The sequence below is a fragment of the Schistocerca serialis genome, chromosome 5 (assembly GCF_023864345.2).
Source record: "Schistocerca serialis cubense isolate TAMUIC-IGC-003099 chromosome 5, iqSchSeri2.2, whole genome shotgun sequence".
Taxonomy (NCBI): domain Eukaryota; kingdom Metazoa; phylum Arthropoda; class Insecta; order Orthoptera; family Acrididae; genus Schistocerca; species Schistocerca serialis.
In genome coordinates this window covers 345,807,623-345,834,281 of record NC_064642.1, presented here as the reverse complement: position 1 = coordinate 345,834,281, position 26,659 = coordinate 345,807,623, and the positions used below count along the sequence as shown (strand labels likewise).

The window sequence follows — 26,659 nt, the reverse complement described above, 5'->3', positions numbered from 1 at the left end:
GGAAGGGAAAACTTTATTGACACATTCCTGGGGTCAGATACATCACATGATCACACTGACAGAACCACAGGCACATAGACACAGGCAACAGAGCATGCACAATGTCGGCACTAGTACAGTGTATATCCACCTTTCGCAGCAATGCAGGCTGCTATTCTCCCATGGAGACGATCGTAGAGATGCTGGATGTAGTCCTGTGGAACGGCTTGCCATGCCATTTCCACCTGGCGCCTCAGTTGGACCAGCGTTCGTGCTGGACGTGCAGACCGCGCGAGACGACGCTTCATCCAGTCCCAAACATGCTCAATGGGGGACAGATCCGGAGATCTTGCTGGCCAGGGTAGTTGACTTACACCTTCTAGAGCACGTTGGGTGGCACGGGATACATGCGGACGTGCATTGTCCTGTTGGAACAGCAAGTTCCCTTGCCGGTCTAGGAATGGTAGAACGATGGGTTCGATGACGGTTTGGATGTACCGTGCACTATTCAGTGTCCCCTCGACGATCACCAGTGGTGTACGGCCAGTGTAGGAGATCGCTCCCCACATCATGATGCCGGGTGTTGGCCCTGTGTGCCTCGGTCGTATGCAGTCCTGATTGTGGCGCTCACCTGCACGGCGCCAAACACGCATACGACCATCATTGGCACCAAGGCAGAAGCGACTCTCATCGCTGAAGAAGACACGTCTCCATTCGTCCCTCCATTCACGCCTGTCGCGACACCACTGGAAGCGGGCTGCACGATGTTGGGGCGTGAGCGGAAGACGGCCTAACGGTGTGCGGGACCGTAGCCCAGCTTCATGGAGACGGTTGCGAATGGTCCTCGCCGATACCCCAGGAGCAACAGTGTCCCTAATTTGCTGGGAAGTGGCGGTGCGGTCCCCTACGGCACTGCGTAGGATCCTACGGTCTTTGCGTGCATCCGTGCGTCGCTGCGGTCCGGTCCCATGTCGACGGGGACGTGCACCTTCCGTCGACCACTGGCGACAACATCGATGTACTGTGGAGACCTCACGCCCCACGTGTTGAGCAATTCGGCTGTACGTCCACCCGGCCTCCCGCATACCCACTATACGCCCTCGCTCAAAGTCCGTCAACTGCACATACGGTTCACGTCCACGCTATCGCGGCATGCTACCAGTGTTAAAGACTGCGATGGAGCTCCGTATGCCACGGAAAACTGGCTGACACTGACGGCGGCGGTGCACAAATGCTGCGCAGCTAGCGCCATTCGACGGCCAACACCGCGGTTCCTGGTGTGTCCGCTGCGCCGTGCGTGTGATCATTGCTTGTACAGCCCTCTCGCAGTGTCCGGAGCAAGTATGGTGGGTCTGACACACCGGTGTCAATGTGTTCTTTTTTCCATTTCCAGGAGTGTACAATTCTCGAGACACTGCACAAGCATGTGCTCAGTTACAAGAACAGCAACCTCGTCAACAACTTCCACCTGGCTAGGGCGCTTCCCTCTTACATGTGCCACACCAAGCTCATCCCAGTTTTCGAATTTCTTTATCGTCTTCTTTAAACCTCGGACCTTTCAGTCGGCGATATTCTCTCAATGGAGTGCTGTAATTGTTGGCGTTGACATCAAACAGTTTCACTAACCGTGCATCGTCTCTCTTTTCTTGACAGCCATACTGCTGACTCACGTTATGGCTTGTCAAATGACTGGGTGGATGTCATATCATCGTACAAATTGAGTACAGTGTCATATTAGCACCTTGATGGCCAAAGCTGGAACTAATTTTTTTTCCAGAGCAAATCGGTCCCACATTAACGCATTAGCATAAGTACTACGTTTCGCTGCCATACAATAATTACAGTCCACAATGGACCTTCGTGAGCAGTTGCACTTTAATTATAACCAACATGCACCCGTGCGTGAAGAGAGCTGCTCCATTTACCAGTGACGTCAGTCACATTTGTCAGCTGAAATATCTGTCGTTTATTTCTTTTTTTTTTAAATAGTAGTGGTTAATCCACAGCGCTTTGCAGTATGCTACTGATTACGAGTAGATCAATGTATTTTTAATTATTTCGTTCATTTTAACTTTACCACGAAAGACATGCCACCTTAACGCTAATTGAATAGTTATGAAGCTACCAGCTATTTACAACACCTAATATGCGTCGGTTCCTGGCTTATACAGTACCACGAGCAAAGAAATCAAAAGTAAAGAAAGCTGGGAGTTTAACGTTCCGTAGACGACGAGATCATTGGAGGCGGAGCACAAGCTCAGGTCGGGGACGGACGGTGAAGGTAATTAATTGGCTGTTGCCTTCCGAACGAACCATCCTGCCATTTGCCTTACGCGATTTAGGGAAATTACCTAAATATGGATTGTCGGGACAAGGAGTTGGACCACTATCGTCCTGAATACGAGTCCTAACTCTTGCCACTGCTTCTACTCGCTCGATGAGAATACGAATGTTTCTGTTATATCTATGTAACATATGAATCTATAATAAACCACACAGGAGAAAGCGAGGGAAATCTCAGCGGGGCACAGAGGTAGCATAGATACCAACAGATTTTTTAAAAAATTTTGGTGCCCGCTATGCGATAATGTAAGTCGCGATTGAGCTATATCTGCGGAATAGTTTGTTTAAACGTCTTTTTATAGTAGTGTTGTATATGTATCATACAAAAGTGTAAAATGAAATAACGTTTGATCATAAAACTTTTTTCTTGGTAGTTTATCAACGAATTAACCAACGTCGGTGAAAGGTCTACGCCATCATTGTCAACAGTTAATAAATGGGCGGATGAATTTAAACGTGGCCATATTTCGCTTGAACACATCTACGCGAAGGACGCCCTGAAAGTGAAACCACGGATGATGAAATGGAGAAAGTGTGCAAAATGATATTGGACTATCAGCCATGAAAGGTGTATGAAACAGCTGATGCCACAGTCATATTGCAAAAAGTTGTACGTTACATATGGCCTGAAGAATCAACTAAGAGAAATATGTTCGATATGAATTCCGCATTTTCCGAATGTTCATCAAAACCTAATACAGGAAAATATGTCTGCAATGCATGGGCCTTTTTGAACAGAATCCCTCCGAATTTTGTGCGACGATCTGTTGCGGTAAATGAAATGTGGATTCACAACTTCATGCCAGCAACGAAGCAGCAGACAAAACAGTGTGTGGAAACCAGAGGCCCTGAACCTAAAAAAGACCAACTCGGTTTCCTATTCCGGAAGATCTATGGGCAGTGTTTCCTGTTGTTACACTTTAACCAGGACAGGAGGTATACCTTCACTGACGCTTTGAAACGGGCGCTCGGTACTGAAAGGGTGAAGAGAAATAAGCTGAATTATCCACCGTCTAACGGAATCGGCACGACAATGTTCATCATAGACATCGACATAATCTATAGTACCATATGGAAATTTCATGACTTCGTGACGCCTTCATGACATAAATAAATACGAAAAATACCACATATCATTTTCGTATGACATAACTCCTTACGATGACGACAGAGAAAGTTGTTGAAAGCTTCGGTTTACACACCTTTCTGACGCAGCAAGAAATCGGAGAAACATTTAACCAAGAATGTCGCTGCGGCTTACGTTCCTTATGGAAAAGCATTATTAGAAAATTGCAGAATCAACCCCCTCAGTAACTCATTATTTCTTACTTAGTAAAAAAACAGCAAAAACACTCCGTTTTTTAACAGTTAGCTAAGAATGATTTATTATTCATCACTTTGCCAAACAGGCTGATACAGCCTCCAACGAGACGCAGTGTGACATTCTGTCTTCGACCGGCTCCTGTCAATAAACTGTGCCAAATTCTGTGTATGGCACCACTGGGTATCCGCGGGAAAGTAGATTCAGAAGTGGAGAGGGAGACACAGAAAACTGGTCCAAGGGATCCCTTGTTTGGGCACGAGCATCAACGACGAAGACTCACACCAAGAGCTTCATGCCAACAACTACATAACTCTTATCTTCCGGAACTCGCCGCGCGGAATTTTGTGGAGATTCTTTGTCCGAAGCACTCCGAACGAATGTCAGAGGAGCCAGCCGCAGGTTCACACATGCATTGTGTGAAATGCAGGACGCTGAACAAATTGAGAACTGAGGTGTCATGATCCAAAGTCAACCTAAATGTACTTCAGCAGTGATGATGAAATTTGTCAGTGTGATGTTCTGCAGAACCAACAACGTTTACTGGTCTGCAGGAACTTGCCGGATACATATACTGCCAGTGATCTTGATGCAGCAAACAAAATAATCAAAACCACCGAATACTGGGCTCTCCACATAATATTAAGAGAAGTAGCTTGCCGTTTATTTTTTATTTTCCTGTCTGTTTTATAAATGTTTATAAATATTTGTCGTACGTATTAATTTCTATTATTATTATTATTATTATTATTATTATTACACTACTGGCCATTAAAACTGCTACACCAAGAAGAAATGTAGATGATAAACGGGTATTCATTGGACAAATATATTATACTAGAACTGACATGTGACTACATTTGCACGCAATTTAGGTACATAGATCCTGAGAAATCAGTACCCAGAACAACCACCTCTGGCCACGCCTGGGCATTGTGTCAAACAGAGCTTGGATGGCGTGTACAGGTACAGCTGCCCATGCAGCTTCAACACGATGCCACAGTTCATCAAGAGTAGTGACTGGCGTATTGTGACGAGCCAGTTGCTCGGCCACCATTGACCAGACGTTCTCAGTTGGTGATAAATCTGGAGAATGTGCTGGCCAGGGCAGCAGTCGAACATTTTCTGTATCCAGAAAGGACCGTACAGGACCTGCAACATGCAGTCGTGCATTATCCTGCTGAAATGTATGGTTTCGCAGGGATCGAATGAAGAGGAGAGCCACGGGTCGTAACACATCTGAAATGTAACGTCCACTGTTCGAAGTGCCGTCAGTGCGAACAAGAGGTGACCTAGACGTGTAACCAATGGCACCCCATACCATCATGCCGGGTGATACGCCAGTATGGCGATGACGAATACACGCTTCCAATGTGCGTTCACCGCGATGTCGCCAAACACGGATGCGACCACCACGATGCTGTAAACAGAACCTGGATTCATCCGAAAAAATGACGTTTTGCCATTCGTGCACCCAGGTTCGTCGTTGAGTACACCATCGCAGGCGCTCCTGTCTGTGATGCAGCGTCAAGGGTAACCGCAGCCATGGTCTCCGAGCTGATAGTCCATGCTGCTGCAAACGTCGTCGAACTGTTCGTGCAGATGGTTGTTGTCTTGCAAACGTCCCCATCTGTTGACTCAGGGATCGAGACGTGGCTGCACGATCCGTTACAGCCATGCAGATAAGATGCCTGTTGGGATCTAGCACGGAGTTCCGTATTACCCTCCTGAACCCATCGATTCCATATTCTGCTTACAGTCATTGGATCTCGACCAACGCGAGCAGCAATGTCGCGATACGATAAACCGCAATCGCGATGGGCTACACTCCGACGTTTATCAAAGTCTGAAACGTGATGGTACGCATTTCTCCTCCTTACTCGAGGCATCACAACAACGTTTCACCAGGCAACGCCGGTCAACTGCTGTTTGTGTATGAGAAATCGGTTGGAAAAGTTCCTCATGTCAGCACGTTGTAGGTGTCGCCACCGGCGACAACCTTGTCTGAATGCTCTGAAAAGCAGATCTCAGCATCTTCTTACTGTCGGTTAAATTTCGCGTCTTTAGCACGTCGTCTTCATGGTGTAGCAATTTTAAAGGTCAGTAGTGTACTTTATGTTTGTATTTCATTGAATATCCTTTGTAGCTTCTTCTTTCAACGTAATTAATCTCTCTCTCTCTCTCTCTCTCTCTCTCTCTCTCTCTCTCTCTCTCTCTCTCTCTCTCTGTGTGTGTGTGTGTGTGTGTGTGTGTGTGTGTGTGTGTGTCCTGGATGCATAAAATAAATGACTTCATCAATTAAAAAATAATGAGATTTTGTTTCAGAGGGTGAGTTTGGTGGCAAAAGTTGTTGTATATAATGGCTCATATCTGCTCTCGCTCGTGAGTAACTGTCCCACAAAGACTGGGAACCCCTGGCTTAGGGCCTTCTATCGAGTGCGTAGACGACCGAAGACTAGAAGCAAAAATCAACAATTCAACATGATACATGAAGTTCGCAACTGACTGAAAGGCCAGTGGTGGAAGTGGTAATGTTGTCAATGAGGACTGCATGTTTGTCCCTCGATAGTCTGGAGTCTCCGTGGCAGAGAATCCTGTGAGTCGCGGAAACAAGAAAGGGGCTCCGAGAAGCGAGACGGGTGGAGCAGGCGGTAGGTAAAGCGCTTTGCGGCGGCACGCCGTCCTAAGGTTTCGCCGGCACTTTGCGGCTGCCGCGGTGGGGCCCGCGCTAAGATTTCCAGGGGATAACTATTCACACCAGCGCCAGCATTACCGGGTTCAGGGCGCAGCGCACGTCGCTGTATTGTGAGTGGCGCAGAAAAGTGGTCAGCAAAAGTTGAAACGTCTTCACGATATACACTCTTGCTCATAGATTAAGGATAATTGCAGAATGTGGTGCCACACAACGTGGCACTACACAAAACTGGCGCTAATAGCATAGGCACATAGGGAACACACACGACACAGATCTGTAAGTTCACGGTATTGGTGATAAGTTGAGAACACCGTCCCGAAACACATGTGCTACAGAACACCACTGTTTCCTGCGCATGTACGCCGACATCAGTATGGGATATGATCACTATGCACTCGTACACAGGCCGCACAACGGGTTGGCGTACTCTGGATCAGGTGGTCCTGCTGCTGTATAGCCTCCCATTCTTGCACCAGTTCCTGTCGGAGCTCCTGAAGTGTCGTAGGGGTTTGAAGACGTGCAGCGATACGTCGACCGAGAGCACCCCAGCCGGGCAGTCCACTCCATTCGTCTGATATCTTCTGTTTCAAGGAACTCCTTCACGATGACAGCTCGGTGGGGCCGTGTGTTATCATCCGTCAGGAGGAAGGTGGGACCCACTGCACCCCTGAAAAGGCGGACATACGGGTGCAAAATGACGTCCCGATACACCTGACCTGTTACAGTTCCTCTGTCAAAGACATGCAGGGGTGTACGTGCACTAATCATAATCCCACCCCACACCATCAAACCACGACCTCCATACAGGTCACATTCAAGGACATTAAGGGTTGGTTCTAGTTCCTGGTTCACACCAGATGAAAACCCGGCGAGAACCACTGTTCAGACTATACCTGGACTCGTCCGTGAATATAACCTGGGACCACTGTTCAAATGAATATGTACTGTGTTCTTGACACCAGGGTTTACAGGCTCTCCTGTGACCAGGGGTCAGTGGAATGAACCTTGCAGGTCTCCGGACGAATAAACCATGTCTGTTCGGTCGTCTGTAGACTGTGTGTCTGGAGAAAACTGTTTCAGTGGCTGCCGTAAGGTCCCTAGCAAGGCTACCTGCAGTACTCCGTGGCCGTCTGCGGGCACTGATGGTGAGATATCGGTCTTCTTGTGGTGTTGTACACTTTGGGCGTCCCGTACTGTAGCGCCTGGACACGCTTGCTGTCTTCTGGAATCGTTGCCATAATCTTGAGATCACACTTTGTGACACACGGAGGGGCCGTGCTACGACCTGCTGTGTTTGACTAGCCTCCAGTCGCCCTAGTAGTGTACCCCACATAACGTCATCAATGTGTTGTTTGAGCCATTTTCAACACACAGTCACCATTAGCACGTCTGAAAACGTCTGCACACTTACTCGCTGCACCGTATTCTGACATGCACCAACACACCTCTGCGTATGTGAACTGTTGCCAGCGCCACCGTGCGACGATTGCACGTCAAATGTACCGCATGGTCATACCCCTAGGTGATTTAAACTCGCAAACCGCCCACCAGAGCGTTGTTCCACCATGTATCAGCATTATCCTTAATTTATGAGCATGAGTGTACATTTGACAAACATCTCCCATATCTAAAAAGCGGAGACATTTCTGTTGTTACGAATCCTCAGCGCCACTTGTGTTAATGCTTAAATGGACCTTGAAAGATCTGGCTCTTCTGATCTGGCTCTTCTGATCAAGAGGCTCTGGTACATCTACTCTTGTATCACATTTCTCCCCTTAGTGTGCTTAATTAGGCCGGCCGAAGTGGCCGTGCGGTTAAAGGCGCTGCAGTCTGGAACCGTAAGACCGCTACGGTCGCAGGTTCGAATCCTGCCTCGGGCATGGATGTTTGTGATGTCCTTAGGTTAGTTAGGTTTAACTAGTTCTAAGTTCTAGGGGACTCATGACCTCAGCAGTTGAGTCCCATAGTGCTCAGAGCCATTTGAACCATTTTTTTGTGCTTAATTGCTTGCCGCTTATCGCACACCTTTCTGCCAACGCAACTGCCGTACTAACAAGCATTTCCGTTTCGAAACTTACAAGTCGTACTTTCCCAGGGTAAGATACTAAAGAGAAATTTAAAAGTGGTCATTTTTGCGCTAGAAATTTAAAAGTGGTCATTTTTGCGCTAGAAATTTAAAAGTGGTCATTTTTGCGCTCACAGTTCTAATTTTTATCACAATTTTTTGCCACTGGCTAAGTTCGACGTTAGCGCTTTTGTCAATAAGCAGCAAACAGCATTACAACATATAACATACGGGGCAAATAAAAATATGGAAACATCAAAAAAACAACACATTATCATGCTTCATATGGCGTAGGAAGCCCGTTGGCATTAAAAACAGCTTCCAGTCGTTTCGGGAATACAGGTTCTACATGCCGATTTCAAAGGAATCTTACACGATTCTTACCAAAATAATGGCAAGTTCAGATAACGATGATTGAGGTGGATAGCGATCGCGTTTCCTTCTCTCCAAATTGGCCACAAAGGTTCAATAATATTGAGACCTGGTGACTGTTGGCCAGGGGAGATGAGACAGTTCATCTTCGTTCTCACAAAACCAGTCCTGCGCGATGTGAGCTTTGCGGATAGGGGCCTTGTTGTCTCGGATTATCCACATAATGCATTTACGCATTGAACGCATTGCACAGGTGCCGTCCGTGGTCAAATACAACGGCGCAACCTGAAGGGGTGGCTAGCATCTGCATTTATGTTAAAGCATGCAGTTCCATATTTTTGACCAAACCCTACAGATCCCCTGTGAAAAACAATATCACTTTCCGTAATTGATGATTACGATCAGGTCAAGGACTTTTTAACATGACAACTACGTGGTGGTAGTAGTTGCAATAAAGCGCATTTACTAATGATAACAACAACAGGCGAGAAATAGCCAATAAAGCTGGTCATTGTCTCACGTGTGAGACTCCTACTAGCCTCGTGAAAATTACGTGTGTTGTCTCCAATTCAAGGGAAGTAATTTCGTAGATGTATAGCAGGGAACTGAGGAAAGTGCCTTTGTACTTAGGAAATTGAATTCGGGAGGAGAGGGGTTCAAATCACCGTCCCGCCATCAACATTTAAGTGTTCCGTGGTTTTCTTGACTCGTTAAAAGGTAATTCCCGCGTGGTTCCTTCTAACAGGGCACTGACAATTACATTCTCTCTTTGCAGCTAGACAACATAGATAGTCCTATTCTTTTTTGCTTTGGCACAACGGAACTTGTGTCATCTATGAGCAGTAAAATTGTGCAAGGAGCACTGAACATCAACCACACTAAACTATCCGTCATGCTTCATTGCAGGGCACAGAAGCATGATAGCTCATGATAGACAGAAATTGGGAAGAGGCACAACTACAGAAAGACCAGGACAAATATTTCCACTTTGTGTAATGAATAGCAGCTCTCTTTACTTGTGGATATTTGCAAGGTAATACCAATAAGAAAGAGAAAATCCGATAGTACCGGATTAGAATATTAGGGGCGAACTTCTTGAGAATGTCGCATCTTACAGGGACACTACTAAGAAGCGCTATGAAATTGGACGATCACGTCAAATCAGTATTCGGGAAGATGAATGGAAGAAGCAAGATTTATTGGAAGGGTTCTGGGAAAGTGCAATGCACCTGTAAGGGAAATCTAGATTACTGTTCCAGCGTTTGAATTCCTTGCCCATTTTTCTCTCGCTCAATACGTGAATTGAATAAGACAGAAGATCCCTATGTTGGTACGCAGTACCCTCCGCCATGCACTGCACACTTGCAGAATACATATCAGACGTTCATTAGGACAGCCTGTCCAGCTGATACCTTGCCGAGAATCTACACACCTGCCGCAAACGGAAAATGCAAATTCCACGCGCTTTTCCATTGAGGTGTAACACGTATGAATGAGACAATAATAGGAAACTCAAGGGCAAATCCGAGACAAGGAAATAGTCACGCTTGCTTGCTTTCCGTGTCTGCAGAAATCCCATTCTCTTGAGCAACTGGTGTTCCGCGGAGCGTATCCTTTCCGCGACCCATATATCAAGTAGCCTTCGCGTGGAGTGCAACGCGGTTGAGGTGCTTGAGATACCAGACAACGCCGCCAACTAGTCACTCGCGACTGGTCTTCAAACACGATGAAGGATTCAAAGGGAATATCTAAAATTGCTATTGCGTTGCCCAGTACCGAAAGAACACTTTCCCAAAGGTCAGGCAGGCCTAAGTCTCAGTGTTACTAACAGTGTTTGCTATACGCCAGTTTTCGTCGTTCTCTCTTTATTCAACGTCCTATAGACGAAAGATTCGTCTCTTCAGATGGTAAAAAAAGAACGCGAGTGTGGCCTTTCCTAAATAAACAATCCAGTCATCAGCCTGATATCATGATGTAAAAAAGTTTCTGGGTAGCGCCGCTACTTCTGAATTTACGAGTTCAGCATTTTACCAGAGCATCATGTGGTTAACGGAGCAAACAACGTCGCCACAGATGAACATTTGATAGACTTTCAGTAATAGTAAAAATTTTGTTAATGTGCAGCTCGGACCTTTTTCCTCGCCGAAATGCTGGGCGTTTCTTTCGAATCTCCCCCATTTCAACGGCTGATAGAAGTATGTATTACGCCCCCTACGACGAAAATGTCCACGTACTTAAATATTGATTATCCTCCAACAGGAAGTGACAGTGTTGTTAAGACATAAAATTGCGACTTCGCTGCAGCGTCCCAAATGATTCATTTACAGCAAAAACTAAAATAGGCGAATAAATTGCGACATATGTTTCTATTATAAATGGAGACGGTTCAGAAACGGTTCGGTGAGTTGATTCCCGGCTGGGTCGGAAATTTTCTCCGCTCAGGGACTGGGTGTTGTGTTGTCCTAATCATCATCATCATTTCATCCCCATCGACGCGCAGGTCGCCGAAGTGGCGTCAAATCGAAAGACCTGCACCAGGCGAACGGTCTACCCGACGGGAGGCCCTAGCCACACGACATTTCCATTTCTAGGTACTGTACTGGGAGTACACTAAAATGCATGTCGGAGAATTCTCGGCATAAATTTGAAGGTAACGGCAGAATTGTGCTCCGTAGTCCTACTAAATATTATTTGTCAAACATAAATGAAATTTAATGTTAATCGAACAATAACATATCGCCTAGTGTACAAAAAGCTGGGGCAAATCGCCAGTAGACTTCAGAGTTAGAAATAATGGCAAATTAGGCTACAGCTCGCATCGAAGTCTATTTCCTATAAATATTAGACCTCATGCATAGACCTACCTATTGTCTGTGTTCCCACGCATCATTCGCGAATGGAACAAAAAGGGGGCGGGGGGCTTGATAGTGGTCCCATGAGTAGCCTACACGCTACCTCGCACTTGAAAGCGGCTTGCGTGGTTTTGATGTAGATATGCTTTCTCGCATCAAAATTCACACTGACCTTCTCGGGAATGTTTCGTGGAAATGTTTTCATCTTTGATGATGAAGTCCACACACTGGAGCAATGTGCTCGGGACGGAACGAAATGAATGCTTGGTGCGGGCTAAATCAGATTACCTTAAGCTTTCCTTGCGGTAAAACGCTGCAAATGGTGCTACGTACAACTCACGGGAAATACAATCCAATGTCCGCGCAGCAGCAAGGACGTGTGGGCCAAGAAGCGCATTCTCAGCCATATTAGTTGCTACCGAACAATATGTTTCAGCAAATGCATCTTTTCTTATTCCCCAGGAGTATGGTTCACAAACCGAAAGAAAACCGCCAAATTCTTCTGCGTCTATTAGAAAGATAGTATCTGACCATCCAACTTGAATATGCCTTGGATGATGAAGTCGCAAGACATCTGATAATCTCTTATCAGAAAACACGTGTTTTGTGCTGTAGCTACTGTTCTTGGCACTCGTTTTCTACAAGAGGCAAAAGTGAGTTTTGTCCGCAACTCAATACAGAATACCAGTTTGACAAAACTGTCCAACATTTTTTCAGTTGCGATTGAAGGTATGTATCCACCTTCCGCGAACGTGTGCAAACTAATTCCGCCCACACGGGGCATAAAGGCCTCTTCCCATGCTTCTAATCGATGGAATCATATATGGCCTCCAGACGACGAAAATCGACCCCATCCTGCCAGAATAAAAACTATTGAGCCACAATTAACAGCTCCCAACACTCACCCTTCTGTTACCGAGTTATTTGTTGCAGTACCTATAGACAGGAGATTTTCTAGGTATAAAGTCTATCGTGGTAAGAACTTTATGACGGTCAGTGGCCAATGCCTCAAAATGTACATAATGTGCTGGCAAAGTCTAACGGCCGTCCTTGCTAGATGAAAACGCAAACCCTCCGATTCCTCAGCTCCATGACATGTTAAGCACAACAATGAAGAACTTTAGCAGCGCATTTGTAATCCGCACAGTAGCGAATTTCGGAATAACGGATTAGACTGTATTAGGCTCTCATATGTCCACCTTGCATGGACCGGAATACAGTTGTTCTCAAAACTCGCAAAGTACCTCTTGCAAAAGGGCAAGGACGAGACCCCCTAATATACAGCGACAGAAACAATTTCCGGAGTAGAGGGATTTTTACCAGCATCATATTTCACTTATTAATGGAAATATTAATTTGGTTGTTTCCACTAGTTATACCGAAGGTTGAGTACGCACTGAAACTTCGCTCGCTTGTTAGTTAGTACCTTCACTTATGTGGTCGCCAACGTTCTGGTCATTCTTCCAGACGTTAAGAACATTCTTTCGCTCAAAAGACTGGAAGGCTGCACACGTCACACCAATATTCAAGAAAGGTAGTAGGAGTAATGCACTAAATTACAGGCCCATATCATTAACGTCGTTATCCAGCAGGATTTTGGAGCATATATTGTGTTCAAACATAATGAATTACCTCGAAGAAAACAGTATTGACACGTGGTCAACATGGATTTAGAAAACATCGTTCCTGTGAAACACAACTAGCTCTTTATTCACAGTAAGTTTTGAGTGCTATTGACAAGGGATTTCAGATTTATTCCGTATTTCTGGATTTCCGGAAGGCTTTTGACACTGTACCACACAAGCGGCTTGTAATGAAATTGTTTGATTATGGAATATCGTCTCAGTTATGTGACTGGAATTGTGATTCCCTGTCAGAGAGGTCACAGTTCGTAGTAAAGTCATCGAGTAAAACAGAAGTGATTTCTGCCGTTCCCCAAGGTAGTGTTATAGGCCCTTTGCTGTTCCTTACCTACATAAACGATTTTGGAGACAATCTGAATAGCCGTCTTCGGTTGTTTGCAGATGACGCTGTAGTTTATCGACTAATAAAGTCATCAGAAGATCAAAACAAATTGCAAAACGATTTAGAAAAGATATCTGAACGGTGCGAAAATTGACAGTTGACCCTAAGTAAAGAAAAGTGTGAGGTCATCCACATGAGTGCTAAAAGGAATCCGTTAAACTTTGGTTACACGAAAAATCAGTCAAATCTAAAGGCCGTAAATTCAACTAAATACCTAGGAATTACAATTACGAACAACTTAAATTGGAAGGAACACACAGAGAATGCTGTGGGGAAGGCTAACCAAAGACCGTGTTTTATTGGCAAGATATTTAGAAAATGTAACAGACCTACTAAGGGGACTGCCTACACTACGCTTGTCCGTTCTCTTTTAGAATACTGCTGCGCGGTGTGGGATCCTTTTGAGATAGGATTGACGGACTACATCGAAAAAGCTCAAAGAAGGGCAGCACGTTTTGTATAATCGCGAAGTAGGGGAGAGAGTGTCAGTCAAATGATACAGGATTTGGGATGGACATCATTAAAAGAAAGGCGTTTTTCGTTGCGACGGATTCTTCTCACGAAATTCCAATCACGAACTTTCTCCTCCGAATGCGAAAATATTTTGTTGACACCGATCTACATAGGGAGAAACGATCACCACGACAAAATAAGGGAAATCGGAGCTCGTACGGAAAGATATAGGTGTTCGTTCTTTCCGCGCGCTATACGAGATTGGAATAATAGAGAATTGTGGAGGTGGTTCGTTGAACCCTCTGCCAGGCACTTTAATGTGATTTGCAGAGTATCCATGTAGATGTAGATTGCATACGTTTAATAATACGAGGATGTAGGGCTCTATATAACATCAAGATGAACTTGCACGTGGGTCACATGACTAATGAAATACGGTACGAATTTATTCCCTTAAGATTGATTAAAGCTTTTCTTTATGGCGCAACTAGTGCTGAGAATCACTCTAGAATTAAAATATCACAAGGATCACTTCTTGTGAAGCAGGCAACAAGGGACATCTGACAGTCGAATTCCTGAAACTATTTGTCATAAAGAAATATTTTAGTGGAGGCTGCCTGGAATACACAAAGTTTGCAAATATTAGATTGGTTATAATTACTTATAGGTGAAGAACATATACATAATACGCTTAATAGCCTATGGTGCATTCCTTATTCAAGATGGAGGAAGAGTATTAGAAGAGAGATCTGTCAATATGCAGGTGACTGAAGACTGAGTGCCATTTCATTTGAGCAGAAAGGAGAGAGAGATGTCGGGGTTATCAATATATCATCCCTATCTTTGCCCGAGGCATTCTGGGAAACTACTCCTCCTCGATACGAAACGAAGGACGGAAAATTAAGGTTTAATATCCTGTCGACGAAGAAGTCATTAGAATCGAAGCACAAGCTCGAATTGGAAGAGGAAGTCAGCCGTGGCTTTTGAAATGATCTTAACAGGGTTAGGGAAATCACGGAAACCTAAATCTGGCTGGCTGGAAAAGGGTACGAACCACCGTTCTCGCGAGTACGAGTCCAGTGTCCTACCACTGCACCATCTCACTCTTTTCCGGATACGAGTTCGATTCGTAAAAACGTGACAACTCGCCTGGTTTCACAGGTGCCTCACAGATTAGGAAGTTCGTAATATCAGAGCAGAATTACACAATTTCTTTACCACTAATTACAAATCTTACAAACCCAGAGTGAACTGTAAATGTACGAGTTCGCTGTAAGAATTTCACGAGGAGTAGCCACACGGGGAAATTTTAATGAATAAAAAACGAGTATAAAGTTTAGCTCCGTGAGACAGAGCTAGCATGAAAAACTAGAAATTAGCTATCGACAATTCTACTTTCGATCTCCATCACAGCTGCTCGCCTTCCGCTACAGTATTTTGTAAGATGACTGTCTTTAGCAATGAAGCTCTTCCCATACACAGCTCATTTACATGTACTATCAAACTGTGACAAAATTTTTGTGATAAGGAGTTATTATCGTTTCGATACTTGGTCTTTCCACGATTCCACTTATAAATTAATATTCACTGAAACACTGTTTTCATATCCCTTCATGCATTTTAAAATGAGAGGAAAAGCCTACATTGGAGATACATAGTGACAAAAAAAGTGAGGCACCCACCAGACGAGGAGGTGACGAATTGAAACTTCACAGGTTGAGAGGTACACGATGTGATCAAATGTATCCGGACACCTGACTGAAAATCACTTACACCTCCATCGGTAATGCGGGAAGTCAATATGGTGTTGGTCCGCCCTTAGCCTTGATGATAGCTTCCACTCTCGCAGACATACGTTCAATCAGGTGCTGGATGTGTTTTGGGGAATGGCAGCCCATTCTTCACGGAATGCTGCACGCAGGGGAGGTATCGATGTCGGTCGGTCAGACCTGGCACGAAGTCGGTGTTCCAAAACATCCCAAAGGTGTTCTATAGGCTTCAGGTCAGGACACTGAGCAGGCCAGTCCATTACAGGGATGTTATTGTCATGTAACCACACTGCCATAGGCCGTGCATTATGAACAGGTGCTCGATTGTGTTGAAAGATCGAATCGCCATTTCCGAATTGCTCCTCAACAGTGGGAAGCAAGAAGGTGCTTAAAACATCAATGTAGGCCTGTGTTGTGATAGTGCCACGCGAAACAGCAAGGGGTGTAGGACCCCTCCACTAAAAACACGACTACACGCTAACACCACCACCTCCGAGTTTTACTGCTGGCACTACAAACACTAGCAGATGACGTTCAACAGGCATTTGCCATGCCCACACCCTGCCGTCGGACCGCTACATTGTGTACCGTGATTCGTCACTCCACACAGCGTTTTCCACTGTTCAATCATCTAATGTTTACGTTCCTTACACCAAGCGAGGCGTTGTTTGGCATTTACCGGCGTAATGAGTGGCTTATAGCAGCCGCACGACCATGAAATCCAAGTTTTGTCACCTCCTGCCAACTGTCATACTACTTGCAGTAGATGCTGTTGCAGTCTGGATAGATGTCTGCCTATTACACATTACGACCCTCTTCAACTATCTGCTGTCTCTGTCAGTCAACAGACGAGATCGCCCTGTGCGCTTTGTGCTGTACATGTCCCTTCACGTTTCGACTTCACTATCACATCGGAAACAGCGGACCTAGGGATGTTTAGGAGTGTGGAAATCTCGCGTACAGACGTATGACAAGTGACACGCTATCACCTGACCACGTTCGAAGTCCGTGAGTTCCGCGGAGCGCCCCATTCTGCTCTTTCACGATGTCTAATGACTACTGAGGACGCTGATATGGAGTCCCTGGCAGTAAATGACAGCACAATGCACCTAATATGAAAAACGTATGTTTTGGGGGTGTCCGGATACTTTTGATCTCATAGTGTACATTATGTTATCTCTCTCTGATTACAAATTCGAGTCAAATTGACAAAGAACTCGGCAGTATAATCCCACATATCAATATAACGGTGCGCTCTCTAAGGCATAGATGCACACACTGACTAGGTTGGGACTAGTGTCTTAATGCTGTCGTACCCTTTGTTGACGCAAGCTGGCCAGCAACTGTTGTAACTGGTCCTTGATATCCTGGGTACTGGCGCTAGGGCGGAGTTGACGACCGAGCTGGTCCCACGCATTTTCTATTGGGGCAGATCTGGGGATCTTGCTGGCCACAGTAGTACCTAAACATCACGCAGACACTTAATAAAGACACGTGCCAAGTGTGAGCACTGTACTGTTGAACAATGGCACCACGATATTAACGCATAACACATGAGGATACAGGACGTCACTGACATGCCATTGTGCTGTCAGAGTTTCCTCCGTCACTATCAGCCGTGACCTGAAATCATACACGATGGCACCCCACACCGTGACGGCAAGAGGACTACCGCCGTGCCTCTCTGAAACATTGGAAGGATGGGACCTCTCCACAGCCACCGCCACACTCGCTGACGACGGTCATCCGGAATAATGCAGAGCCGCTCTTCCTGATTGATGGAAAGTGTCTATGGAACCAAACGGCGAGGTCATCATCAGTCCCGCGATTCCGAAGGTACTTACTGAATAAAGAGCGTCCGCTAAAAGTGGATTAATCGTCAGGGAGTCAAATTATAAAATAATGAAGTTAAAACACGCACAGTAAAAAGCACAAAACGTGAGACCAAATCTAGAAACTGGAAAAAAGGGCGGTCTTTCCATGGAAGAGTAATCGTGGGTTTGCAGACCGATAAGACATGAAGAGAGGTCCCAACCACAACCACCCTGCCCCCGCTCCCGGAGTAAGGCAAAACCTTACATCTAGAAATAAAAACCACTTTCAGAGGAGAAAATAAAAACCACTTTCAGAGAGGAGACTGAGGACCAGTTCAGCCATTCCTTAATCGTCTGCTAATATTAAAATTAAGATATTGGGAAGACTAAACTTAGCACGAAGGGCCAAAAGAAGGGGACATTCCACCAATATGTAGGACACCGTCAGTCTGGCTCCACAATCACACTGCAGGAGTGGTTCGTTACGCAGGAGGAAACAATGGGTGAGCCTGGTATGACCAATGCGTAGACGGCATAAAACAGTGGACTCCTTCCGAGAGGAGCGGCATCCTGGTCACGGCATAGCTCCAAGCGCACCCGTTTGTGTTGTGGTGTTAACGGCATCCTAAACATGCTAGTCCCCGACCAATGGTGCGGGAATACAAAATGTTGCTGGCAGTCCATTACTTGTTCTCGGATGGCAAGAGCAGATGTCAGGAGGTTATGACGTGCTTCGTGCACGGTATGGCGATCCTACCTCGTCAAGATTAGACATGGTCGATTGGAGCATCGACGACGACTATGCCGACCCTTACGTTCCCCTGCGTTCCAACATTGGGCCACTAACATATCCGAATGCCCCAGAAAGATGGCTGCTGCACAATTGGACCAGCAGGCCAAATGGAGATCCCCAATGTGGCATTTTCCACACTCTGTCCGGTGCTGATAATGCCGTCTAACACGAGTACGCGGCATCTGGGTCCTTCGCAACTGTCATTGAACGTCTAACGCTTTCATGCGCCTCCCTTACCCTACGAGAATGGTAACAGCACTAAAAACGAACACCACTAATGTTCTCTGGTGGCGGTTCTACCTGTCACACAGAACTGCAACTGTAATAATTTACATAGACTTCAAGGGTATGTACGTGTACGAAGTTATATTATCATCCAACCATGTCTTCGAGGTGCTTGACTGTTTTCGTTAGCCGTGTATACTCTGTGATTCTAGTTGTGTTGATAAATCATAAATCTTTAACAAAGACACTTTCTTCAAGGTTACAAAACGTCATCGATTTCTGGTGTTTCCTCGCGTGCTGAAACGTTTTAGTATAGTAAGTTGTAAACACAGACATTAATTTCACGTTATTGCAATCTTGGCACGTTATTTTACGAAAGTTTATTTTGACTTGTTTGTGAAAGATACCAAGGGAAGTCTAGGAGAAATATTTTATTGGTGTTGTATACTACGAACCCAAACCCACCTCCCCACCGAGGACGTTAACGCACTACAGCATGCATGAAGCCAATTTTATTAATGGTAGCGGAAGATACTTTCAGCAGATTTCGCCCGTAGAGGTAAGACAGGTGGCGGCGCAGCAAAGTTGTTTATCTTTAAAAAAATGGGGGCAATGACCGTTCTTGGCTACCAAATCTCTTCGCAGTGTCCCATGGAGTGGGAGCATGCTACACTGCTGATTGTGATCCGTTCGAATGGAAACATTAATCTCAGGGCCACGCTTGGTGTTATTCTAGAGGAGTAACTATGCTGTGTGCCGCCTCCGCGTTTCACAATTTTGCTTCCTCTCACCCAATGCATCCACCACACGTCACAAGGAACTCTACATATTACTGATTGTGATAAGACAACTTCAAACTAACTCTTGCCCACGACGGAAATGCGAGATTCCTGTATCTGACCCAAACGCTCAGTACTAATTTTTGAATACAATGAATTAAATAAGATCAACTCCATGTTCTGAATTTGTGAGTATATGTAAGTATGTAATCTCTCCCCCCCCCCCCCCCCCACCCCCCGAAAGGCAGTACGACTAGTTACAAAGTACGATAAACGGATTGACAGGCTGAAGTATATTTTCACGCGCGACTGCCGTCCCCTGTGAAGAGACTGCAGGAGAGATCCCAAAGCGTCAGCAAATCATCAAATGCAATTTTCAGGTTTCGGAACGTTATTTCCCTGTTCTCTAGTTTGCATCGAGCAACTACATAGAACAGCACCGCGAATGACCACAGACTGGTTTGACTAGCGAGAGGATACGGAACAAATGCTGCAAAATTTAAACTAGCAGACGCTTCAAAAGAAAAAGAAATAAACCAAATATCTATGAAAGCATACTCCGAAAATTCCGAGATTTGCTTGCCACATAGAAGTCAACGAATGTCTTTGATCCTCTTACATACTGTTTCTTTAGGAACAGTAAGAGAAGAATCACGCCTGCAGCAGGTTGCTTTACCCTTGAATCAAAAGAGACGAAACTTCAACTGCCCCCATCCTCCGTAGACAAAAAAAAAAAAAAAAAAAAAAAAAAATAAAAAAAAAATAAAAAAATACTTCGAACTTTAATCCTGCTCTGCCACACAAGTAGACGTATCACCCCGAAGAAAGGCGGAGCATATAATGGATAATGATTAGTAGCAAGTGGACTCAGAACCATTCATCGTGAAATCTCAAAACTATTTCCATCATCAATCAGTGCTTCGCTACGTAGACTGGAACTGAATGGTCAAGAAGAGCACCTAAGAAGATGCAAACACGGGAAACAATATAATAAGTTCGAGATCTATCCAGTACCCACCACACCACACAGTTTTCACTTTGGTTGGCGAAACGAAATGCGTACATTTCAGCAGTGGTGGTGTGGTGGGGGGGGGGGGGGGGTGGATTTAGGGGAGGGGACCGAACAAAGAGATCATCGGTCCCATCGGATTAGGGAACGATAGGTAAGGAAGTCGGCCGTGCCCTTTTCAAATGAACCATCCCGGCATTTGCCTGAATCGATTTAGGGAAATCACGGAAAAACTACATCAGGATGGCCGGACGCGGGTTTGAAGCGACGTCCTCCCGAATGAGAGTCCAGTGTGATAACCACTGCGCCACCTCGCTCGGTGAACATTTCAGCTGTAGGAATATAATGTCCACTTCCGCATCTCCTTTCAGTTCACAACATATTCGTAATGGCTCGAACGTCGAAATCGATTATGGTAGCGAGAATGGATAATTAAGTATTTCCTACTGTCATGCAGCAAAAATTTTGTCATTTTATGACTGCAGAGTACTTTGCGGCTCCTAGAAATGTTTTCCCGTACAGCTTCCAACGACCTGCTATACGTCAGATAAACTGGATTAAAAACTGGTGACAATGGTTTGTCCGCTGTATGGATCGTTAACTGCTACATTATGTCCCGTGCACATCAAAAATAAAAGAAAACAAGCAGTAAAAGCAAGTGACGCTTTTAAAGACAATTAGGCTTTAGATTCTCTCCATCAGGTCGTTCTCTTCTCTCGTCTTCTGTTCTCTACTCTTTACTACAGTTTTTCGTTTAGATGTTCCGTCGTCACGAATCAGAGGACAAGAAGGTTGGAAGGAGGCTGGCGTTGACTGGATGATGAAACGCACGCTCTGAGGAGACGACAGAATACTTAAAATTAGTACGCCGATATTAAAAACTCGTTATCATTCAACTATTTCGCTTGGTCTTCGAGAGAGTGATATGAGTCTCTTCTCTTTCTCGATTATTCATGGTCTCTCTTTCTCGATTATTCATGTGTCTACGTACTGTCATTCAACTTGTGGCACTATGACGGTATTATGCATCAAAAATATTTTTTCTGTTCCATTTCTGTCATCACATACAATGAACATCGCACACTAGCAAACACCAAGGGTAATCTAGCTGCAAACTACAGAGTCTCTAGTCACCATAAGAAGTCGTAAAATATTTAAAGACTATAAATTAACTATAATTTTGCAAACAATGATTGTCTAAACAATTGCTTCAGGTATCGCTATTCTTCCGTTGAAATATTCTACGCTCAACCGCGATTAATAAGAGGAAACACCGTTTTTCAAATCTTTCACAAAAGAATGTGATATACTGTATTGCAAGACGCAATATAAAAGAATTTTTCGAGGTTAGTTCAAAAGATCTCGTCACAGCATGGATGCTACGTTTGTGGCAGAAGAGAAAACGCTATTCGGACGTTAGTAATTCTCTCAAAATAAAATTAATAAGAAAAAGTTAGGCTGTATACTAAAACTATTTCATGTTGGCAAAAAACTTAATTCATTCAAAAAGGATATCAATAGTATCTTCCAAATCTTCTAGATCCCATTCAATGCTGCGAAGCGCATTTCGTAGTTCTGTTGTAGTCCATTCCAATTCATCTTTTGATACACTGTTACCTGGGTCATCATGTAGCTCAAGCCAACGACGATACAATCCTCTCGTTTTGTTTAAAGCTTTGCATACTTCACTGTAATAAATAACTTTATTAAACAAAATATGGAAAATATATCATGTACTTCTAAGGTATATATATATATATATATATATATATATATATATATATATATATATATATATATATATGTTGAGGCAATGACAAATATGTTCACTCCTGTCAATCTATAGTTAATCAGTTTTAGCTACTCTGTTCATTTCCTTTCTTGTTTCACAGTGCTATTAAGATATTTTTCCGGTTATAAATTTTGTGGCCTGAACATTACAGAACTATTTAAGTTCGGCCTTTTTTTATAGTCTGATTACAATAATGCTTTCAATATTGATAAAGTATTAATGAAACAGTCTGCTACAAGTAACTTACAACCTATAAAAGCTACAGCATTAACTGCCTTATTTTAATTGTTTTGTCGTGGAATGAGATACAAAATCTACATCCAAGAGCCTGTCTGTTACGCGATCCATGCAATAATCAGATAAAATGTGTTTCTTTACCTGGAAGTAACAGCACTGACGGAAATGGAAAGTGTTAGACCATGAACACCTTGACCAGACGCTACCAAACTAATACTCCAGTATTATGCTCATGGCGTAGGATATGTTGATTAAAATCCCATTCTTATGTGCGCTTATTTCCAGTACAGAAAAAAGGCATTCTTACAGATGAAGGATGGTGTGAGCACATGATGGCTGTTCGGTGTGTCTAACGTTACTGGAACTTTTCAGTCGGAAATCACAATACAGCATACCGAACGGATATGTTCGAGCAGTTCAGGCGTTGAGAGAGGTCGAATCATTGGCATGAGGAACACGGAAGTAGCATACCGACAGACCACAGAGGCAACTGACTGTACTGGAATTACCGAAAAACAAGTAGAGACGAGACGGACTCACGACAGCAGTGTGGCAAAGAGCAAAGAGAGCAGAGACAGATTCTTCCAGAAGAAATATACCACGAGAATATTGTTTTATTGGATGACAACAGCTGGAATACGGGTAAAGGGTGATAGTAGAGAGTCGCCACGAAACGCCAGAAACAAATTTCTGGAAACTGGGTTAATATCTCAAGTTGCCATGGGTCGTTTACCGTTAACACTATACCACAGATAACAGCAACATTTTTGATGTAAGGCCACAGTAAAATTGGGACACTGAGTAGCATCCTCTCGTGCTCAGCGATGAGCCTAACTTCTGTTTGTGGTGGTCAGATTGACGCCAACGTGTCCGTAGGCCGGAAGCAGAGATCCTCGAGAAGGAACCTCAACAACTGAAAGCCAGTGCGAGAACTAGGAAACGGTGATATGTTTCACTAACAAACATATGCACTCCGTCTTTAATCTCTTCTCTAGTAAGTTCATGTTGCCTATGGAGCTATTAGTCTCTTAGATGTGTCAGTGGCTTTTAAATGGGTTCTGGTAAGCACATGCAAAATAGTTTCTTGTTCCTAGAGCTTCTGTAACTCCACATGTGTTCTGGATCCAATTATGTCCTGTTGTCATAAGGAAGCCATATAAATAGTCATGTTTTTCCTTTCTTCTTTATCCCTCATCATTTACTTTCACCGAAAACAAGGAGGGGAAAGAGTTTCTCTCAATGGTTGGCGAAGAAAAAGTTGTACTGCTTAGTTCTCTAATAGTTATCGACGTTCATAAAAGACTTCATTGACCTGCGACATCCGACACTCTTGAAGCCTGAATCTTTCGTCCCCCCCCCCCCTTTTTGATTTTAGCAACAACCTACACACCAAAGTAGTTTTAAAGAAGCCTTTCCTCCCAAAGTAGTTCTGGCGTTGCCTCTATGTTTGCTTGTGCGTCTGCTGGAGCACTGACATGAAAAGCGAGGGGTTTCACAATGGAACTAAGCTAGGTCCAGAAAATAGAGTATTTAATTCTTCTGCACTTTTTCCTCTCAGAGGAAAAATGGACAGTCTGCATTTCATATCACATATTTTTTCTCCATCAGCTGATACAGGATGAGGTACACGAACATCTCCCCGGTTCGTGAGAAACTGTCTCGTATCGCCAACAAGTCGCTGGTCTTCGCACGCTAATAGGGCCTCTGGCAATTAAAGAAATGCGTAATCCTTTTATTTCTCTACAGATTTTGGAAACTACTTTTGCATATCAATTTTCCGTTCCGTCTGTTAAGGTTTTCCTAGTATTATCAGACGTATTCACTTCAATATTTTTCAGTTCTAATTATATATATATATAAAATGAGGTAAGTTACTGTTATTGCCTGTTGGCTTCAGCACTGGTATTACAAATTCGATTGTTAGATCTACATACAGCCGTTGCTTTTCTTTCTCATGTTTAGTCTAATTTAAAACTCGCAACAGTGAAATAACATGCAATGGTTCATTTATTCGTTGACATCGAAGAATGTACAACGAAAGCAGGCGTTCACGTGAGTCATATTGATCGAACATACCTGTTTCACTTTTGCTTCTACGCAACTACTACATTTAGCTCGCTCTTTTTGTCTGACAGGCTATTATCTGACATACTGACACGGCAGAAATTGCTTTGTCGCAGAAGCTTCACATAATTCCACTGTGCATTATTTTGCCCATTTTAAATCGAACATACATTTTTCTGGAATTTAAACTTATGCTATTTATACAAGACACTTCCTTGTTCTCGAATTGGCGTGAAAAGAAATTCCAGAACGTCACTATCCGTATTTTTAAAGCACAAACTTCGGCGCACTCATTATCATTCGCGCATAGACAAGATGCTTCGGCATCTGATTAACGTCAGGCAACTGATTTAAACAGAAAATAAACGAGTAGAACCCGTCTCATTGTTGGCTGTCAGAGCATAAATGACAAAGCCGCGGGGTTCCAGCCGGTGCATAGCGGCTGTAATGTGAGGGTAAATCTTTTTCGGGTGCCAAGGTGGAAAAAACCTTCAGTATACGCGACGACTTCGTAATGAATGTTTTACACTTGAAAAAAGAAGTGCCTGGGCTTGTTCAATGCTGTATTAATACAATACACAAATTGTAAAGTGTTGTATTGTTTTAATGGAAAAGTACAAAAGTGAACGTCAAGATGTCTTGGAAGATCCACAATATTGAATTACTGGAACAATGCAGACATCACACTCACTTTGCCTTACGAATACTAGAAACAAAAAACACTCTGTACTTTGATCTATATCATAGAAAGGGCTTTGTAAATGTCTGATGTGCGCTTTTTGAATTAGCAAACAAAAATCGTAGAAAAAAGAACGAAGGAATTTGATGGGCACTGTTATACGCATGGCACAATAACTATTGAGAGGAGAAGAAGAAACTCAGAAGCACCTATTTCTTCCTTGCATATACACATGTGACAGACTGAGGAATGTGAAACACCGTAGGGTATATTGCTTTGTCGCTGAAACTTTTCAACTACAGTGATTTGTAACTAAGCGCCTGCGTTGGGATAAATATTTAACACGTAGGCACATTCACTAAAAAAGGAAAGAATTTTATCGTCTGAAATGCTTTACTAGTAGATCGCTACGGAGACCAGAGAAGTTTCAAAATTCTTATTCTTCCCTGGATTTCGAAAACTTTTTCCCGCAGCGCCGGCTCAATGCAATAATTTATTTATGTCGTATTAGTAATAAGAAACCAAAAGACAACAAATATTATTGTTAAACAATGCTTATTAGTGTGAGTGCAGGTGACCTACGGAAAAGATACAGTTAATTGTATTTACTCACTCTTTGACTACAAAGAATGGATCTTCAAGGGTCATGTCAGCTTTCAGCGACACTCATTCAAGAGGCTTCTGATGTTGAATTCGGTCTGTATACACGCGTTTTCACTCATGAGGCTTTATTTAAAGCACACAGTTGCATCAATGCGAAGTCAGCTGTATACTTAGCACCTAGACTCCCAAACAACCACCGCACATTTCGCACCTTCATCGACTAGAACAACTATATTCTGCTATATCAGAGAAGTTCGTTGCTGAGCTTGACAGCAAAGTGTTGTGATACCAACGTTACAAAAAAGAAACTCTTACATAACGCAGTGCACTTACATGCTAAATTAGAGTGGCATAAATGAGGTTTTTAACGATGGTTCAAAAGTTGCTTATGGAAATATGTATTAACCTTCCAGTCTAGGCTAATGTTGGTAATGTAGACAGCAGATAACATCTTTGACCGTAGATACATGTATCGAAGAGCGATTAGAGACGCGGTAATAGAGGTGGGCCAAACGGTTATTCTGGAGTAACCGTTATCACAGTTCCAGTTATTCTTTGATAACCGTTATCGTTAACGGTTATTAATAACTGCCAAGTTATTTTTCGCTAGCGAATACCGATAACTCCGACAGTTAAATAACGACATAGTTGGAATCCATCAGTTTAGTTATCAGTATAACTGCGAGTAGTGTGAAATAGCAGGAATGTCGTATGAATCGTGTCATAACCTCAGCTTATTAACTCCGGGTACATTTTAGTTGATGTTAGAACGATTATTAGTGTTTCAGAT

The 26,659-nt window shown here is 43.9% G+C and overlaps 1 protein-coding gene across 1 annotated transcript in view; it reads right to left on the bottom strand.

The window, feature by feature from the left end:
* The window catches only part of LOC126481101 (syntaxin-6), a 190,727-nt gene extending 164,602 nt beyond the window's left edge, over nt 1–26,125 (bottom strand). The window contains exons 1-2 of the mRNA XM_050104620.1: nt 25,880–26,125; nt 22,010–22,182 (exon numbers count right to left, since the gene is read on the bottom strand). Of these exons, the coding sequence (XP_049960577.1) occupies nt 22,010–22,182; nt 25,880–25,914 (208 nt within the window). The 5' untranslated portion in view covers nt 25,915–26,125. The remainder of the gene's footprint in view (nt 1–22,009; nt 22,183–25,879) is intronic.
* Between the last annotated feature and the right edge of the window lie 534 nt (nt 26,126–26,659).